The sequence below is a fragment of the Phocoena phocoena genome, chromosome 11 (genome assembly GCF_963924675.1).
Source record: "Phocoena phocoena chromosome 11, mPhoPho1.1, whole genome shotgun sequence".
Lineage (NCBI taxonomy): Eukaryota > Metazoa > Chordata > Mammalia > Artiodactyla > Phocoenidae > Phocoena > Phocoena phocoena.
In genome coordinates, this window is record NC_089229.1 from 11,140,054 (window position 1) to 11,159,848 (window position 19,795).

The 19,795-nt window shown below is 55.4% G+C and overlaps 1 protein-coding gene across 2 annotated transcripts; it reads right to left on the reverse strand.

Annotated features, from left to right (window-relative positions):
- Positions 1–444: 444 nt before the first annotated feature.
- NCF4 (neutrophil cytosolic factor 4) lies at positions 445–18,422 on the reverse strand. 2 transcript variants are annotated; one of them, XM_065886913.1, is made up of 10 exons: positions 18,205–18,422; positions 12,713–12,797; positions 12,133–12,286; positions 9,905–9,975; positions 6,528–6,655; positions 5,424–5,481; positions 4,653–4,751; positions 2,338–2,468; positions 1,993–2,058; positions 445–823 (listed from the first exon to the last, which is right to left on the reverse strand). In XM_065886913.1, the coding sequence occupies exons 1-10, from the start codon at positions 18,234–18,236 to the stop codon at positions 628–630; spliced, it is 1,020 nt and encodes a 339-aa protein (XP_065742985.1). In that variant the 5' UTR covers positions 18,237–18,422; the 3' UTR covers positions 445–627. The 2 variants fall into 2 exon arrangements, with proteins under 2 accessions (XP_065742985.1, XP_065742986.1); XM_065886914.1 differs by having other exon boundaries at positions 445–870; positions 18,205–18,361.
- Between the last annotated feature and the right edge of the window lie 1,373 nt (positions 18,423–19,795).

Genomic DNA, 19,795 nt, shown 5'->3' on the forward strand with positions numbered 1-19,795 from the left:
CTGCTTCCTCTTCCTCCCCAGTGGGGCCAGAGTCTTCCCTCAGCTCACCCCCTACTTACAATGGAGACCACCAACACCACGACCCAGGTCTCTGCCCCTCTACAGAGCAGCAGCAATAAGGCAGAGGAAGCCCTCGACCCTGGTCATGCAGAGGGCTTGGTGTTGGCCTGACCCAGAGGGCTCCCGGGGGAGTATGACTTCCATCCGTGAGGCAGGCGGCCACTCCTGGGAAAGGGCGTAAAAGGGAGTGACCAGAAGGGACATGAGTGTCGCTGGGTTTCACCACACATGGGGACAGGGCGAGGGAACAGGGCAGCTGGATTAGCGGCCCAAAGCCAGGGCCCCCTTCCGTATATAAATGACCCCTCAGTGATGCTCATTAATGGGTATTTTCCTCTCTCTCCTGTCTCTCTTCAAAAGACACTACCTTCCTCAGTCCAGCACTTTGAGATGAAATGGTTTATTTAACTCAGAGACCAAATGTAGAGATGGTACAAGCCAAGGCCAGTAGGTCCATCTGGTGCAGAACCAGGAAGTGTGTCCCGTGCTCCCAGCCTTTCTTGGTCTTAATCCTCTCCGAGGGCTCTTTGCTAGGTGTCCCCTCACTGCCCCAGGGATGCCGCTGGCTCAGGGGACCGTGTTGTAGACCTTGTAGTTGTCCTCCTGGGTGATATGCAGCTTCCAGGGGAAGAGGTGCTTCTGGGAGGGGAGGCCTTGGGTCCACTTCACCATGAGCCTCACATCCTCGTCTGATAGCAGCCGAACCAGATCCCCCTCGGCATCCTGATAATTGAGGGCGATGTCCTCCCTCTGGAACTCCCGCCTGGGTGGGAGAGATCAGGGTTCAGGAAAGGTCCAGTGGCCTTAGGCCTAAGCGTGGGGGCAGGGAGAGGGAGTTTTAGGGCCGGGATCTAAAAATCAGAAGAGGTCAGAGCTGGACACCAGCCCTGTCATCCGAGTGGTCCAACCTCCTACTATACAGATGGGGAAACTGAGACCTCCAGGGGACAACGGGACTTTCACAACAAATCAGTGGCGCAGCTTGAAATGTCTTGTGCATAAATGGGCTGAAGACTTAAGAACTGTCATAGGGAAGAAGAGTGGGTGTTGCCGGGCGCAGAGTAGAGCAGAAAAAAGCCCCTGCGACAGCCCCTGTGTGTGGCTATGGAGAAGAACCTTTTAAGGATTGGAACCGTCCCACCTGGGGTGCAGGTAGATGGGCGAAAAGCCATCCAATTTTCCATAGGTAATCTGACAAAATGGGTCAGAAGTCTCATCAGACTTGCAAACACCTTGATCCCCAAATCTCACTTCTAGAAAATCGTCCTAAGGAAAGAATCAGGCCAGTCGCCAAATATGTGAATCCCAGCGCTATTCACAATAGTAAAGAAGTGGAAGGTAACTTAAATGGCCAACAGAAGGGGACGGCTACATTAGTTACGGTGCGTCCACAAGACGATGCTGTGTAGCCGATTAAAGAACATTTAAGGGGGAGTCGGGTGCAGGTGGGGTGGGTGCTGAAGAAATCCGAATGCGTATCAGATAATGAGAGGAGCAAAGTATGAGGGGATTTCACCGCTTTATGTTTTCTGTGATTTCTGACATTCTTTTTAAAAAAGAATGAATAGATATCGCTTTTGCAGCCAGGAATATAACGATGCTATTTCCATTCTGAAAAATAACTGTTCATAACTCAACTGGATCTTGGGAGGTGGTGGTTCCCTGAGGGCGGAGGGTCCAAGTCCAAGGTTTTGAACCTAGAGAGACTTTAGCAAATCCAGGCCCACAAACTGTAAGCCCCTTTACCTCTCTGCAGACCCCCGCTCATCTCTAATGTGGAGAGGCGATACCCGCCCCTCAGGGCTGGGCTGTGGATAAAACAAGAAGGTGAAATAGATGCAGAACGCCCAGCCCCTGAATGCACTGTTTCCCCTTCTGTTCTCTCCTCCAGGGTGTCTGACGCCCCCAGCGCCTCCCACCCCAGCCCCTCACCTCATGAGCTCCAGCAAGTCCTTGAAGAGTGGGGTGCTTTTGAGGTCTTCCTCCACTGCAATGTCCCTAAGGGGACAAGGGGCAGGGGTGAGGAGGCAGCAGGCTGGAAGGGGGAGAGGCGGATGAGGCTGGCCGGGTCATGCTGGACCTTGACACCCCGTGACAGCCTTTTGGCTTATCTGGAGGGCGCTGGGAGCCCCTGCGGGCTTTTAAGTGTGTGTGTTTGGTCGGGGGACATGCGATCTGGTTTGGGTCTTAGAGCCCAGAGTGTGATATGGAGGTGGGGGAGGGGTGGGGAGGGGCAGGGAGGCTGGACAGGCCCCTCCCTCCCAGCAGGCCACTAACTTGATGGTACTGATGGTGTCCTCATAGTAGTAGCAGCGTAACCAGTTGGTGGGGTCCTCCTCCTCCGGGAAGTCCTTGAGGATCTTCACAAAGGACACCGGGAAGATGCCTGTGGTACCCCGGACAGTGCCCTGCGGGGGCAGGAGGGGGAGAAGGCACTGCCCTGCCTGGTATCAGCAGAGGCAGCGGGGCCATGCCCCGGGGACCCGCCCCTTTATAATGACAGGACAGGCGGATGAGCTCTGGGTCCCCTCAGGCAGAGGGAGGAGAAAAAGTGGGCAAGGTCACCAAGCTGTTCACCCCAAGGCGTCCATTTTAGAACAAGACCTGAATTTATCTGGAAAGCTGCTTTCACCTCATTCATTTATTCACTCAGTCATTCATTCAAAGGCTTCTTGAGTGCCAGCTACGGAGCAGGCTCTGGGCACTCAGAAGGGATGAAAATCCCTGCCCTCCCTCCTGGAGCTTCCAGTGTGATGGAGGGCGACAGACAATGCACAGGTAAACAGGCGGCCCTCACGGGGACTCAGGTGGTGGTAGGCGCTCAGGAAGAAAATTGTGGGGGGAGGGAGGAGGGAGGGGTGGGGCCAATTCACTCATTTGTCCACGGATTCCATCTGCTCTAGACCAGACAGCCAGAAATCTCCCTCCAGCCAGGCCTCTCTCCTAAACTCCATCCAAGACCCAGCCACTGCCTGTGCTTTGTCACCTGTTCTCTTAATCTTTGTAATACTATGGAAGACATATTGTTTCCCCCCCCTTTTACAGACATATAAACTGAGGCTGAAGTACTACCCTCGCTCCTCCCCAACCCTCCCTTCCATCTGAGGCCAGAAGTCGGCCAGCATACTGACTCATAGAACTTTCTAGAAAACAAGAAGTCAACAAACATTTCCTGTTTCTGGAGAATGACCCAGCAATACCCCTCAGCTGTAACAGCTTGTAGACTGCCTGAGACAGAACTCCAGGACTGGCGTAAAATCAAAACCGCCAAGTTGCGAGACCAACGGTTGGTCCACACTCCTCTCCAGCCCCTGGATGCCAGGGACCCTCCCCTTCCCTCAATGATTCCAGGACCCCCGGGGGCTGGCCCTGCCTCCTGTGCCATGACCTCCTTCACACCCCACTCCCCAGGAGCCCCGAGAAAAGAGAGTCTTTCATAACTATAGGACTTAATCCAAAAAGCTGGCACCAGGCCAAGGCCTCCCACCCGGTGACCCCCACCCCCCATCTCCAGTCATGCTATGAACCCTTGTATGGATCACGCTTGCCGCGTGCAGGGACAAAGCATGGCCAAGATGCCACACACCCAGGCTCCCTATGGGCCGAGCCCTGAACAGCGGCGCCTCCTTCAACCCTTCCCGGAAGCCTGTGAAGAAACGGCCACTGTTAGTTAACTCCATTTATGGGAAAGGAAACCACGGGGTTGAGTAAGTTTCCCAAAGTTGCAAAGCTAGTTAAAAACAGAGCTAGGATGTCACGCCAGACTCTGGAGCTCAAGTCTCCCTCATCACCTTCACTCGCTCCCTGCGTAGTGAGTAACGTTACCCCAGATTACGGGCAGTGCGTCTCAACTGGGTGTGATTCTGCCCCCCAGGGCCAGAGGTCTGGGGACACATTTGATTGTTGCAGCTGGAGGGGTGCTACTGGCGTCTAGCGGATGGAGGCCAAGGATGCCGCTAAACACCCCTCAGTGCACAGGTCAGCCCCCCAACAGAGAACTGCCTGGCCCCAAATGCCAATAGTGAACAGGCTGAGACACCCTGTTATAGACCAAGAAATTCAACACAGAAGGTTAACTGACTTGCCTAAAGCGACCGTTGGTTGGGGTCAGTACCAAAAGCAAGTGTAGGCTCAGAATCTGCTGCTCCAGACACACACAGCTGTATTTCCTCAGGCTTCCCCGATCCACCTGCCCAGATCTCCAGGACTATCCTTGGACAGCATCTCTTCCCTGGGGCCTTCTCAGATACCTCCATGTTCTCTGATCCCCTCACAGACTCGAAGTGACTTCACCTCCAACTTAACTTCCACCTCACCTCCATCCTCACCTCCATCCTCATCTCCATCCTCACCTCCAACCTCATCTCCATCCTCACCTCCAACCTCACTTCCATCCTCACCTCCATCCTCGTCTCCATCCTCACCTCCAACCTCACCTCAATCCTCACCTCCATCCTCATCTCCATCCTCACCTCCAACCTCACTTCCATCCTCACCTCCACCCTCATCTCCATCCTCACCTCCATCCTCACCTCCATCCTCACCTCCAACCTCACCTCCATCCTCACCTCCATCCTCACTTCCAACCTTACCTCCAGCCAGTCTTTGTTGATCCGACTGAGAAGAAAGATCACATCTCCAACTTTGAAATTCAGCTCCAGTTTGCTGTTCCCAGTGAAGTCAAACAGGGCCTGGGGAGAAGGTGGAGTAAGGAGGGAGGGAGGAAACATTCACTGAGTTCCTACTAAAGTGCTTTACATACTTGAGCATCCCATTTAACAGACGAGGAAACAGGCTCAGAGAGGATAAGTGACTAGTCCGAGGCCACTCTATTTGTTAGTGGAGGAGCCGGGTTTAGAACCCATGTCTCCCTGACTCCAGAATGGTGCTCCTTCCAGGCCTGCCAGGATAAACATGAGAGGGAAGGGGCCAGACTCCACGGACTGGGCAACTCCCCATCCCCCAGGCCTCACTGGGGACTCCAATGCCCCCATAACCCCTAGGGCATTGACCACACTGGTTTTGAAATGCCCATTTCTAAGGGTGCATCCCTGGGGAGCTGTGTGAGCCCCTTGAGGACAGGGCCTGGTCTGAGTCACCTCTGAAGCTTCAGTCCCCAAGGCAGGGCTGACCCAGAAGAGCTTGCTGAATGAATGATGGATAGGTGGATTCCCCTTTGCCTCTGTGTGCTCCTCACATGCCCTCCCCTCAGCTGGCTGGGAGTCCTCAGGCGTCCAAGGCCACGGTTGTGGGTCCTTCCAACCCCCCAGTACCCGGCCGCATCCTGGGCACACAGTGGGCGCCAGCAGGACGGGCTCAGTGGCTGAAGGGTGGAGCTAGGCTGCTGCCCAGTGGTGAGGTACCTCCGCTCGTGGAGCTGCCATGCGGTCAAAGCCGGCGCCTTGTGGGGACGTGCTCTTCCTGTGGAGAGAGAAGAGGGGCTTGCCACCTCTCCTGCTTCTGTGCCCGGAGGAGACCCTCAGCAGAGGCAGGAAAGGCAGGGGAGGGAGAGGGTGTTAAAGATGCAGCTACAATTGCTCCTCTGGACCAGCACACTCCCCACAGCTTTCACCGCCCTGGAGGAGATTGCATCCCCTTCTGTGGACCAGGAGGCATAGGCTCAGATATACATTTGCTTAGTGCCATAGCTTGCCAGCCCTTTCACATTACTCCCACACTCAACCCCTAATTTTTCAGCTGAGGAAATGGGCTTCAAGAAGTGCTGAGCTCCACTCCAGGACACAGGGCTGCCTGGGTGCACAGGGGAGATGGCCAGGCACCACACGGAGAGGACACTCAGAGATACTGGCCAGAGGGAGGACGGAGGAGTTGTGTGGGAGGGCGGGGCTCAGGAGCCCTGTCCTGGAACTCTTAGCAGCGGTAACCTCTTGTTTGGAGGCCCAGCCCTATTTCGGTGGCTTGGATTTTTGAAGACTTTTTCCAGCTTAGGAGGGGCTGGAGGGAGCTGCGGGCCCTTTGGAATAAGGGAGTGAGTAGCAGCGCCCCCTGGGGACCAGTGTGATACACCGAGGAGCCACAGCCGGCCCCATGGAACAAAAACTAACCAGGGACAAGGCATCCCAGGAGATGCTGGAAGGAGTGTTTGCAGACAGAATGATTCCTCCTCCCTCCCCTCCTCCCTACTCCCCCCAGGCACCCAAAGCCCTCGGACCATCCCCAGTGGTTGCTGAGGCACCAAGCTCTCCCCCGTCAATGGCCCAGCCCCTGTCCTCCAGCCCTTACTGTCAAACACACTTTCTGTCCTCTAGGCCCGACGCTTGATTTCCCAAGCTCACCTAACAAGCCAAACCACCCTGGAGTGCTTAGGTAGAGACCTGGTCTCTACTCCTTGCTTCTTTCAGGGAAAATAAGTGCCTTTGCAGCAGAGGCCTCTGGGACAGAGCGCCTGGTTAAGAGCAGGTGGCCCAGGGCTCTAGCTGATGGGGGCGCAGGGACGGGTCACTTACACTTTCCGGGTGCGCGGGCGGAGCCGTCGGAGAGCCTGGGGCACCTGCTCCGCGTCATAGGACGACTGGTAGAAGAAGATCCGGACGTCCTCATCCATCAGCACCCAGATGGGCAGGCTGAGGAGGTGCTGCGTTTGGGGAGCATGCAGGACAGGTGGGGTGGTCAGCAGAAAGCTCTCGACATCGCAGCCCAGCTGCTGCATCCCCGTCCCCCATGCTGGGCCCGCCTCTCTCCACTAATGGTCCTCTGTCTGATAACAAGTAAGACATATTTAAAATCTCAGTAGGCTGAGGGTAACGCGTCACAAGATTTGCCCCTGGGTTCAAGGTCAGGAGGGGGCCAACTTGCTTGAGAACAGTTCATTTGGAAAAGACCCAAAGGCCTTCAGACATGACGATAATGGTGACGACAGGTAACGTGATGTGGTGGTGACTGTCCAGGCACTGTACTGAGTGCCCCACGGTGTGACCTCGCTCCATCTAACAAGAACCTGGGAGTGAGGGCCAGAAAGGTGAAGGGACCTGCCCAGGGCCACACAGCCTAGCGAGTGACACCCGGAGCCATCTGCCACCAAGGCTCATCCCTTAGATCAAAACGAGACAATGGTGGGGGAAGTATTCCCCAAATAACCCAAATTAACAACAGCTAGTGGAATTACAGCCTAAAAACGTGCTTCCTGTTACTTCATCTCATATCACAGTTGGGGAAACTGAGGCTCAGAGTGAGAAAGTGCCCGGGCCGATGGGCACAGCTAGGAAGTGGTGGGGTCGGGCCTCTCAATCAGGTGCTGGTTACACCCACCACAACGCAACGGCCCTCAGGCTGTGAGGATGCAGAGCGCCCAGGACCTGCCAGGGTCATTCCCCCCAAGCTGCCCACTGCACGGGTCCCCAGGAGCACTGTGATTGGCTTTGAGCGCTACAGCTCCAGAGGCACCCAGACCCCCTCAGAGAATTCCACAAGGGCAGCAGCACAGGGAGGGGCCGGGAACTCCTCTCCAGAGGAACTGGGAACGCAGAGCCTGGAAAAGACACGGCTGTCCCATAGGGAGGGCAGGGGGCCAGCCCAGAGATGGGCTCAAGGGTATAGAGAGAGCCAGGCGATGCCCGGGGTAGCATCTCGGCTCTGCCGCCCATCTGGGTGACCTGGAGCAGGGGTGCCTCTGTATGTTCATTAATACAATGGAGGTGATATTATTTCCCCTGTGGAATTGTGTAAAGATTAAATAAGTGAATACGTGCAGAACACTTAGAACAGCATCGGGCATGTAGCAAGGGCCCTATCCAAGCTGGGTATTATCATTGTTGCTGTTACTTTTATTACAATACAGCACAGTGGGTGAGAGCACAACCCTGGAGTCACAGAGATGTGGGTTCAAATCCCATCCTACCACATATATACACTACCAGACGTAAGGTCGATACCTAGTGGGAAGCAGCCGCATAGCACAGGGAGATCAGCTCGGTGCTTTGTGGCCGCCTGGAGGGGTGGGATAGGGAGGGTAGGAGGGAGGAAGACGCAAGAGGGAAGAGACATGGGAACATATGTATATGTATAACTGATTCACTTTGTTATAAAGCAGAAACTAACACACCATTGTAAAGCAATTATACTCCAATAAAGATGTAAAAAAAAAAATCCCATCCTACCTACCTAACTGCTCTGTGACACTGAGTGAGTGACTCTACCTCTCTGTGCCTCCATTTCCTCACTTTAAAATAGGGATAAGAGTATTGAACTCACAGGTTATTGAGGGAATTAAATAAGCCTATTTATTTATCCAATAAATGTATATCAAGAGCCTCCTTGTTGCCAGTCAGAGCACTCCACATAGTTCTAGGCAATTGTCATTGTCACGTGAGCCCTATTCTTCATGAGCACAGAGGTGAGACCGGTGGGTAGAAGTCACAGGGAGTCGGGCTTTTCTAATAGCTGTCCGACAATGGACAAGCAGCCTGGGTGAGGGGAGAGTGGTAGTGAGCTCCCCGTCTCTGAATATTTCAAGCCCAGGGTGAGGTTACCATAGTACTGATTGACCTCTGAGCTTCGAGGAACCCACTCTGACACAGACAGGCAGAGATGAGATCCTTCAGGCTGTTGGTTGCCAAGACCAGGCGTGGATGGAAGAGCTCCAGCTCCACAGCCCCTGCTCCCTCCTTCCAGCCCCGCTGGAGGAGAGTGGAGCCGCCGGCTGCCCAGAAGGAGCAGCTGTCACAGCGCCCCCTGGAGGGGAGATGCCTCCAGTACTGGAGCCCGTGGGCTTTCCCACCCTACCTCTCCTCTGCCCAGAGCCCAGGATTCCTGCAGCCACTGGGGAGGGAAGGCGGCCACCTCCTCCCTCCCCCACCCCCTTTATACTCCTGGGGTCCCCTCATTCCACTAGGAGTCATGCTCTCTCACATTCTGGAAGCAGGTTCACAGTTTACAAAGCACCTTCCTGTCCTTTTCTCGATAGCTCCCAACATCACTCCCCTCCTGTGAGACAGGAGAGCTGGGGGTATGGCTCCATTTCATAGGTGAGAAAATCAAGTCCTAGAAATAATGAGCAAATAGCCCTAAATCACCCACTCAGTGTCAGAGCAAAGACCAGAGCACTTAGCTCGGTGCTCTTTTCCCGTAAGAGTAGAACAGGGAGGCCTCACTGTCTGTGACGATGCCTCTGGGCTATGAAGAGGGCTTCTCTCCCCAGTTTCCTAAGGTTGTCATCAAGCCAAGGTTTGCATGCCTCTAGTGATAGGGTGCTCACTACCTCACAAGGAAAACTATCCTTCTCTTACCTAGCTCTAATTGGTGGAAGGTCTTTCTTGACCAGCCTGGCTCTCTGCCTTTAAGATGTTCCTTCCTCTGTGTTCCCATCTTCTGAGGAGGTAGACAGTTTACAGGTTGGGGAATACACAAGGGCATCCATCCAAGGCCCATGGATGCAACTAAAATCCAGCCTGTGGCCTGTTCATACAAAGGTGCTATGTGAGAAAGCCGGGGCCTTGGTCTGCCGTGCCCTTGTTATACAGACCGTATCCCTTTATGGTTTCATGACCCACCTGTCTGTATTCCCCCTCGACAGCGGGGACCTTGGGGCAGGCACTGGATCCTATTCTCCTCTGTACCAGGACACCCGGCACAGCCATTAGATTTGTCAGTTCAAAGTGTGGCTCTCTGAACTTTCTCCATTGCTCCTGTCCCATCCCCCGGAACCCTGAGAACACATCCTGTTTCTCTCCCTAGGCTTGGCCTTTAAGGATTGAAGATGGGGACCATCAGAGCAGAAGAGCCAGCCCTAGTCCCCAAAGCCATGCCCAGGGATGGTACCTGGGCCCCGCCCATCCTCAGCATCCTGGGCCCTCCCAGGGGCCCCCTGGCCTGGCCCCTCTGTTACCTTCATATAGGCGTTGAGGGCAGGTATCCGCATCTCGGCAATCTCCTGTTTCACACCCACATAGACTTTGGCTGAGGAGACACAAAGAGCTGTCCTGGGAATCTGACCCAAGAGTGTGGTCTCTGGGCCCGGAGCTGCCCACCCGGGCCAGGAACCCTCCACACTGGCTCAGCGCTTTTCCCTTTCCTCTTCCCACAGCGCTGCGGTGGCCACCATCCAACGTGCATTTTCTGAGTTGTACTATCAGCAGCTGATATTTTTCTTGTTTTAATTGTTTATGTATTGCCTGTCCCTACACACACACACACACACACAATTCTGCGCTCTGAGAGAACAGGACCTTTGCAATGCTCACAGCTGTGTTCTCATCACCCTGGCTGCACATTCGTGTCACCTGAGAAGCATTTAAAATCTCATTGCATAGGTCTCACCCCAGAACAATTAAATCAGAATCTCTGGGAGTGGGACTCGGGCATCAGGATTCTTCTTCTTTTTTTTTTTTTTTTTTGTGGTACGCGGGCCTCTCACTGCTGTGGCCTCTCCCGCCGCGGAGCACAGGCTCCATACCGGCAGGCTCAGCGGCCATGGCTCACGGGCCCAGCAGCTCCGCGGCACGTGGGATCCTCCCGGACCGGGGCACGAACTCCGCGTCCCCTGCATCGGCAGGCGGACTCTCAACCACTGCGCCACCAGGGAAGCCCATCAGGATTCTTTAAATCTCAAGGTACTTCCAATATGTCACCAAGGTTAAGAACCATGGTGTAGAATAACGCCCAAATTAATAAATATTTGTGCAGTGGATGGGTGAATCATTCTTCACAAGCAAGGCAGAATGTTTGTGGGGAAAGGGAAAGCGATGACGGCTGACCAAAGACAAATGTCCTCTCCAGGAGCCTCAGGTGCGGGTCCTGGGAGAACTGCCCACCCAGAGAGCCCCCCAGAAAGCGAATGTGAGACGGGTCGGCTTCCTGCTGCCCGCTGCCTGTGAGACACACTGGCTGATGTCTGGCGGTGTAAGGAGGGTAGCGTCTGAGGTCTGGGGTAGGGAGAGACATTGGGGAATTAGTAGCCAGAAAAGGGCGGTTAAAATCACAGGCACGGGTCAGATTGCCTATGGGGGAGTGAGAAGACAAAACTGAGGATGACGGTACAGAGGATGCCCGCCTTCCAAGGAGCACCAGAGGAGGCAGAGATCTTTGAGGGTCCTCGGGGCTCAACGAGGCTTGTGGCCAGAATGCCCACTTAGGGCACGTGCTTGTTTAAAGACAGAAGAGAACCGAGCCCTCCCGTGGTGAGGCTTGGCAGAGAATCAGAAGATAAAGGAGAAGGTGAGTCTACAGGGAACGCATGGGACAAGCTGTTAGGGAGGAGAGGTCAGCTGAGATCAAGAGGGACCCCTCCTCCCTGCTGCTCAGAGAGGGGGAGGGGGAGGGGCGGGGCCAGGGAATGGGCGAACCCCTGGGAGACAGTTTCCTCCCTGGGGCTGGATGCTGGACCCTGGAGGCAGGGAACCTCGGGCACTGGCTGAGGCAGAAAGGAAAGCAAGCTGGAAGCAGGGTTTGGAGTTTGAGGAAGCGAAGGTCAGGAAGTATCTTTGCTGTTTAGGGGAACGGTGCTTGGATGCAGCCTGCAGCGTGTGAAGGGCACAGTCAAGACCACTCCGCGTACCCGAACCCCCACTCTGGTGGAGTTTTCTCCTGCTGGGCTCATGCAGGCTGGCCTTGAGAAGCCAGAGGTTTGGGCCTGTCCAAGGTGAGGACTGAGCGGGGGAGGCAGGTCAGGAGACATGGGGTGAGGGGACTGTCCAAAAGCAGAGGTGCGCACCCACAGCGTCCCAGCAGAGCAGGGAAGCAGGGGGATCCACGGGGACCTGGGGAGCTAGAGGGCAGTTCCCCCACAGGGGACAGAGGGAGGGCTGGAAGATGAGTCTGTGTTTAACGTGGGAGACACGGGGATTCCTATCTCGAAGAGGAGAGGCCCGGGCTGATGCGCTCCGAAGCTGGCGGTGGATCGCTGAAGCAGGGCGGCCGTAACGCTCATTGGAGAGCAGGGGGTCAAGGGCTGTAAGTCCGGAGAGCCAGAGGTGGCAGCCCATGGCTGGCAGGAGGGGGGCCGTGGACTAAATGAACGGTTTTCACTAAAATAGAAGCACCGAACAGCGCCCGCAGAGCTGGGAGGAGAGGCTGGCGGGCGCCGCTCCATCCTCGGGCAGCCCGTTGGTGGCCTACCTGGGAGCGTGGGAAGGATGCAGGTGTAGGGGCTGGCCTTGTTCTCCGGCCCGAAGCGCTCCTCCAGCTTGCTCTGCAAGGCGTAGAACTGGCGGTAGCGGCGGTAGATGAGGTACTTAGACCCCCCTTTCGTCTTCACCTCGATGACAAAAACCTAAGGAGGACAGAGGCCAGGGGGTGGGGCCTCGCAAGCCAGGGGGTGGGGCCTCGTAGGCCAGGGGGTGGGCCTTTGCAGACCAGGGGGTGGGGCATCGCAGGCCAGGGCCAGAGCAGGGGAGAGGTCCACAGGTCCTAGGGTCAGAGCAGAATTTCTCGACCTCGGTATCACATGTGAGGCCAGGTAATTCTTTGTCGTGGGGACTGTCCGGTGCACCGCACTGCGTGAAGCAGCATCCCCGGACTCCAGGCAGTAGATGCTCTGCCCCAAGCTGTGAGAGTCAAACCTGTCTCAAGATATCCACTGCCAAGCGTCCTTTGGACGGCACAATCGCCCTGTTGAGAACCCCTGGGATAGAAGTGAAGAGAGGAGAGCGCTGGAGGCTCAGAGGTCAGAGGGTGAAGGTCCAGGGGTCTCTCTTACAAAGTGGCTGGTGAAGCCTTTCTTCTCCTCGATGTCGGCGATGTTGGCTGAGGTGGCAATGTCGTCAGGAAGCTGGTTGAAGTCGCTGAGGGAGGCGGGAGGAGAAGAAACCCTGGTCATCACCCTGCTGTGTTGGGTGGCCCCTGGGTGTGAGGCCCCGTGCAAAGTGAACCCGTGTACCTGCATTCCCCCGTTCAACACCCCTCTCGTGCCAGGCAGCAACACAGACCAGACCCTGACAGTGAAGGCACTTGGAATCGGAGCCATATATCAACAGCCATAGTAGAGTCTAGCAAATCGCTTTGGGGCTGTGTTATTCATCCGGGAACAGGGAATCAAGCACCCCTGCCTATCAGACCCTGTTCTAGGCTCTGGATCACAGGGGTAAACAAAGTCAACACACACCTCCCAGAGAGAATGGCTCATTATACCCAGGTTGGGAAAATCCTCACAGAGGAGGTGACATTGGAGCCAGGTCTAGAAGGCTGAATAAGAGTCCACCAGGTAGGACTGGGGAGGGGGAAGGGCCTTCCGGCAGAAGGAACAGCACGTGCTAAGGCTCTGAAGCCCCAGGAGTGGTTCCAGGTCTAGTGTGGCTGGAGTCTGGTGTGATCAGAGACTGAACAGGCGGATGAGGCCAGGTTGAGGAGGGTCTCCAGTGCTGAGCTGAGGAGTTTTATAGGCAACGGGGAGCCACGTAGAGCTTCAGAAGAGAGTGAAAACACAAAGGACCCCGGCTTTAGGAGGCCAACTGGGGTAGCTGCATGGAGAGGAAAAGGAGGGCAGAGACTGAAGGGACAGAGTGCCCCTGGGATGCCCTGAAGTGGTCCAGCTGAGAGAAGATGTGGCCCTGAGCCAGACAGTGGGGACGGGAGGAGAGGACACACACAAGGGACACCACCCTTGGCAGACACTCTTCCTTTTTTGTGTCCCCTGCTTCTTCCTGCTAATCAAGCTCCAATTTTTTTCAGGGTGGCAATGCCTAGCCCCAAGGTGATAGATGACTATTGGTCTGAGCCAAACATACTAATCCCGTTGCTGTTTCCCAGACCCCCTTGCAGCTAGGAGCAGCCATACGAGCAGTTCTGGCCAATGAAACCTAAGAGGAAACCTAGAGGCTGTAGCAGCCTCTAGGAGAGTGTTCACTTCAAGATCCAGAGGATTGGACAAGGCTAGCATGGTCTCCTGCCCTTTCCCCTTCTGCCTGCCTGGAAAGCAGGTGAGACATCTGGACCTGCAGCAGCCACATTGCATCCATGAGGCAAAACCATGAGACTGATCACAGGAATCTCTGGAACGCTGGTCCTGAAGTCACTGAGCTGCAGAACCAGCTGTGGCCTCTACGTCTGGACTTCTCATTATGTGAAAACATAAATCCCTCTTTGTTTCAGCCACTATCAGTTCCTCTGTTCTCTGCAGCCTTATGCATATCTGACAGACACACTACTACTTTGTGAGTCATTCCAGAGTTACGACCAGCAGGGTTTGGAGACGGTTTGGACGTGGAGATGAAAGAAAGGGCAGTGTCAGGAATGACACCCACGTGTCACCCGTACTCTGACCAGGATGGGTGAGTGGGGGGAGCCTGGTTGATGGGCTCAGTTTGGGGCATGCTAATCTGAGAGGTCCCTTGGGCACACAGGTCGAGGTCTGGCAAAAGGTGGTGTGTGGCTCTGGAGTTCAGCGGGGATGGGGCTGAACCCCACTGGAGTGGGAGTGGTAAAAACCATCTGCCCTGTGACTGGTGGTTAAGACCCCCAGGGAAGAGCAATCACTGCGCAGAGGAGGGGACTGAGAGGGACAGATGGAGGAAGAGGAAAGGGACCGCCAAGGAGATGGAGAAGGAACAGCTAGGGGTCTCTGAGTCCAGCCGATTGTGGACAGATGAGGAAATGAGAAGCAATTAGCAATCCTGTTACTGTTGCAGCGATTGGGAAACAGAGTGGGAGTCGGGGGCAGGGCTGCCCCGTCCGAGCCTCAGAGCTGGCTGGGACCTCAGTCGATATTGGTTTCAAAGTCTACACACCCAGTCCCAGCCCTTGCTGGTCCCCACGTGACCTGGGCTGCTTGGGATCTCAGGCTACCTCAGGACTCTGGAGGCTGGCGGGGACGTGACTCAGGGTGCCAGAGGGCGGGAAGAGGAAATCCCCAGCACTTCCAGAGCAATTTGGTGGCGGCTGGCAACCTCCCCACTCACTTTCCACACATGGTCCTGTGGTAACACCCATGGGAGAAGCTTCCTCCTCCACTTTCTCCCCTGAGACTGTGCATTTCCTGGGTATTTCACCTGCAGTAGGATGGGGGTGGGGCAGGAAGAAACCAGAGAGGTAGAAATGGCCCCTTCCGCGGAATCAGGAGGGTTGAGTAATAGTAACTACAGCTAATGATTTCCTGAGCACACGAGCACACGCCGAACACCAGGTGCCCTTCTAAGACAGCGTCACCTTCTTCCAGACAAGGAAACTGGGACACACAGAGGTTAACAAACTTGCCCAAGTAAGTAAAGAAGCTGGAATTTGGCTCCAGAATTTTGTTCCCAAACACTGCTGCACTGGCCCTGGCCTGAAAGCTCCCAACAGCTTGCTGTGTGAACTCAGATAAACCGCAGCCCCTCCCAGCCTCAGTCACCCCATCCAGAATAATAATAATAAAGTTGCTAGTACTACTGTAGTTCAGACCCTGTTCTAAGAACACTAGGACATGGCCTCTGCCTTCCTGGGTCTCATAGTTGAGCGGAGGAGTTGGACAAATAATTACATAATTTCAGTGGTCCTAGAAGCTGTGAAGGAAAAGCCCACAATGTTTCGAGCTGCAGCAGGAGTCTGGCCATTATTGTATTCCCTCAACGAATTGGTAGTCGTGGGCAAAAAAGCTTGGCAAGCAGAAAATTCTAAGATGAGGGTGACGTTTATCAGAGAGAGAGAATCAGGGGTCCTGTGTATATAGGACAAGGTGCGCTCCGATCGAGGATGGTCAGGGAGGGCTTCCCAGAAGAAGTGGCACCAGGTCAGGGGGAGAAGTAAAGAGGACCTGGCCCCAGGGTGACAGGCAAGTGAAAGAGCGAGTGCAAAGACCCCCAGCCATGCAAGAGGAGGCAAGTTATGAGGGACGAAGCCAGCGAGACAGGCAGGGCCTGCTCACGAAGGGCCCTTGAGCCTCACCCTTCGGTGGTGGGGTGAGGAAGGGGTTACGTCGGGAGACCTGTGTGTTATGGGGCGAGACAGCACAGGTGAAAGATGAAGACCTGAATTCCCGCTCTGCCATCACCAAGGTCAGCAAGCTTGGAGAGACTCCTCTCTGCACTCTGGCCTCTCCCCGACTCCAAAATGGGGACCATGGAAGTATTTACATCCCTGGAGGGTTCAGAGGTCACATCTGTAACAAGCACAGCTGGAGAATCCCCACGAGAGCAGGGACCCTGCTCACTGCTGCATCCCCAGGGCCCAGAACAGCCCCGGCACATAGTAGGTGCTCAGGGAGACGCAAGGCCACTCCCTGTGTCTGTCTTTCAGCAAGTCCGCTTTGGGCCACATGGAAATAGTCTGGCTGCCAGCGGGTTGGGTGCGGGGAGCTGAGCCTGGAAGTTGCTGTATCAGGGCGACGCCGGGGGTGCAACAAACCCGGCTGCAAGTCCCACTAGAATAGCTGCCCCCTAGACACCTCAGCTGGGACCCCTCTGAGCTGAAGTCAACTCAGAGCCCATAGATTCATATCGCTCATGAGAAGTGCATTTTGGGGGCCTGCACGGGAAGGGCTGAGTAAGGCGTGGAAAGACCCTGAGGCAGAAGCTAGTTCAGGTTTTGTGCTGCCCGCACACAGTAGGTGCTCAAAACATGTTGGTGGGAAGCAAACTCCCTCCCCCCATGACAGTCCTTTCCATCTTTAGACGTCTCGGGTCTTAGAAAGTCCTACTGCCAGAAATCTACTGCCCTCCCATCACATCCTCCGCTTCGGCCTCAAGCATCGGGGGCTCACTTTCAGACAGGCATCCAGGTGCAGGGAGGCTGAGAGACCCCAGGGCCTGGCTCTACAGCCCCATGAAGGAGGGGAGCAGGGCGCCTTTTCTCCGTGGAGGGCCCAGGACATCTGCAAAGGGACGGGGAGTGGGAGGGAGGGGACACACTGTCTGGCTGGCCAGCTCTGGGCATCCCCTCTCTGACCCACGTGCTCTGAGAAATAGGAAGTGCCACCAGCCTCAAACAGGAGCTGTTTTCTGAAGGTTTGGGTTGGCGTGCCAGGCCCAGTCTCCAGTGAGGACTCGTGGGCTGGAGGGGCTGGGATCTGGTGGGAGAACCTCACCCCAGCCCCGAGCACCACCCTCTGTGGCTCTCAAAGGCCATTCTTGAACTACACTCCAAGCATTTACTTCTGCTGCCCCTCCCGCCATACACACAAGCCTTCGGGAATTGCATCCCAGGTTCCACTTCCAGCCACAGACTCCCCCACAGGCCCTCCGCTGCCCACTTTGGCCCAGAGCAGCCTGGCCCATCTCCAGTGACCCTCGGAGCCACCTCCACACTGCTATCACACTCTGATGTCACCTGCTGTTCCAATTCAGGAGGGCAGGAGCCAAGCCCTGTGTCCTCAGGTCCCCCCAGAGCTCGGAGCACAGGCCTGGCTACTGAGGAAACTTTCAGAATGTGCCTCCTGAGAAACGAGGCGAGGCCCTGACAAGGCTGTGCTCTGAGCCCCGGCCTCGCCATCCATTCCACGTGACCCTCAGTAAGTACTTTATTCTCCTTGGGGGCTCAGTTTTCTCACCCACACAGTGACAGGATTGGACCAGAAGGATCTAAGAACATTTTCCAGCTCGGTGGTCCACTCATTCCTTTATTCCTTCGTTCATTCACTCACCAGCGTTTACTGAGCACTTAGTCTGTACTGGCATTGTTCAAATCCTGGGGATATAGCAGTGATCAAAAGACATAAATACCCTATGGAACTTGCTTCTAATTGGGGAGCCAGTGGTAAAGAAAACCAATGAGTGAGTATAGACTATTATGCCTGTAATGTAAGGGCTACACAGGAAAAGGAAACAGGGCAAGTGTTCAGAGGCGGCTATCAAGGAAAGCTTCTCGGAGGAGGTGATATTTGAGACAAGCCCTGGAAAAGAGCCAGATTCTATGCCTCTGTCTGAACAGAAAATGAAAAGCCATTACTGAACAGCGTGGAGCAGCAAGGCCCAGCCTGGGCCCCAGGACACCTGAGTTCCCGTCCAGACTCTACCACCCACTCCTGCGTGACCCTGGGAAAGTCACTCCCCCTCTCTGAACCTCAGTGTCTTCATCCGTGCCTGAGGGAGGTGAGCCATGACTTGGAGTTTCCTGAAAACAGTTCTCAGAGTCTGCATTTCTGAGTATTTGGGTTCTGACTCAACTCCAGCCTCTCAACTTTCGACGTTGATAAGGGGCTGCAGGAGGGCAGGCCTCCATCCCCCAAGGCCTGCCGGGAAGAGTGAGGAGGCCCCGGGAGGGCAGCGCCCCTGCACTCACCTCTCAGCCCGCAGCTGCTGGGCCACGGCCATGGCTGTCAGTGGTCCAGGGGAGGGGGTGGCGGAGGTTCTCTCCCAGCCAGGCCCAGGCTGAGTTTGCCCCTCACTTCCCTCCAGCCACCCTGCGTCTCGGCTGTGGTCCCAGGAGTCGTCAGGAGCCGCCTTTAGGGAAGCCCCAGCCTTGCTTCCTCAACTCTAGAAGAAGCTCCTCCCCCAGGCCCTCTGGGGCTGGCCTGTGGCCCACACTTCCTCTTCCTCACCTCCCAGCTCTACCACAAGCAGGGAAGTGCGCACCTGCTGACGCTGCGGAGTGCACTGATATGGGGGGTGTTGGGGACTTCCTCGATGTCAGTTCTTGGGGCCAGGCTTCAGTTGGGCATCAGAGACCCCCTCTCCATCAGAGATCGGGTCCCAGTGCTGGCTCAGCCACCATGGGGACTTATAACCTTGGGGAGTCACTTCACATCCACTGACTCATCAAATCCAGCCTGCACGCCTTCACTGTTGAGACTTAACTCAACCTATTCCCTAGGCCTGGAGTGCTGGCCTCCACCTTCCCAAAAGCCCAGGTCAGAAGCCACCTCCTCCAGGAAGCCTCCCTGGTTCCCCCAACGAAGTTAGTGCTCACAAGTGCTTGTGTCATATTAGAGTGTGAAGGTTGGTTTATGCTTCCGTCTTCCCCTTTTCCTGGAGCTCTGGGCTGTACTTTCCTCATCCCCAGATCCCTGGGCCTACACGGGCCTGCCGTAGCCAATCCTCCCTACAGGGCTGTCAACTAGAGTGAGCTTCACATTACAAACCTGATCACACCATTCCCTACTTAAACTTTAACTGCTTCACCCTGCACTTAGGAGAAAGTCCAAACTTCTAGTCCTGTCTGCCTCCAAAGTTCTGAACACCCTACTGGCTTCCCCAGCCCCCTCTCCCGGGCTGTTTCCTTCCCACACTGGCCTCTAGTCCATTTCTAAAATGTTCCAAGATGTTTTCTCCTCTGGGTCTTTGTGCATGCTGTTCCCCTGCTGGAATGTTCTTCCCTGTCTCCTTTAGGGCTCGACTTGGAAGTCACCTCTTTTTTTTTTTTTTTTTGCGGTATGCGGGCCTGTCTCTGTTGTGGCCTCTCCCGTTGCGGAGCACAGGCTCCAGACGCGCAGGCTCAGCGGCCATGGCTCACGGGCCCAGCCGCTCCGCGGCATGCGGGATCTTCCTGGACCAGGGCACGAACTCATGTCCCCTGCATCGGCAGGCGGACTCTCAACCACTGCGCCACCAGGGAAGCCCTGGAAGTCACCTCTTTAGGGAGAACTTCCCTGAACACTCACCCTAAATATGTCACACTCTCTCTGATATTCTCTCCCATATCCCTGTACTTTTGCTTTAGAGCATCCGGAACTATTGTAACTTCATGTTTGTGTGTGTATTTATGTTTGACCACTGTCTTCCCAGCTAGCGCAGTGCCTAGCACATTGCAAGTGCTTACCCAATACTCAGGAGATGAACACAATGCTTCTAGTTGGTGATTCTGTGGCCCCTCTAACATGTCTGGCTATTGGATTCCGAGGGAGCTCTCCCTAGAAGTTCACAGCCACACCCAG

Excerpts from the sequence above, each read along its gene's own strand:
- NCF4 (XM_065886913.1), bottom strand. The coding sequence starts at position 18,236 with ATGGCCGTGGCCCAGCAGCTGCGGGCTGAGAG. Across the intron at positions 4,752-5,423 it reads TGGCAGCTCCACGAGCGGAG|GCCCTGTTTGACTTCACTGG; the intron begins GTACCTCACCAC and ends CCTTCTCCCCAG. Across the intron at positions 824-1,992 it reads GACTTGCTGGAGCTCATGAG|GCGGGAGTTCCAGAGGGAGG; the intron begins GTGAGGGGCTGG and ends TCTCCCACCCAG.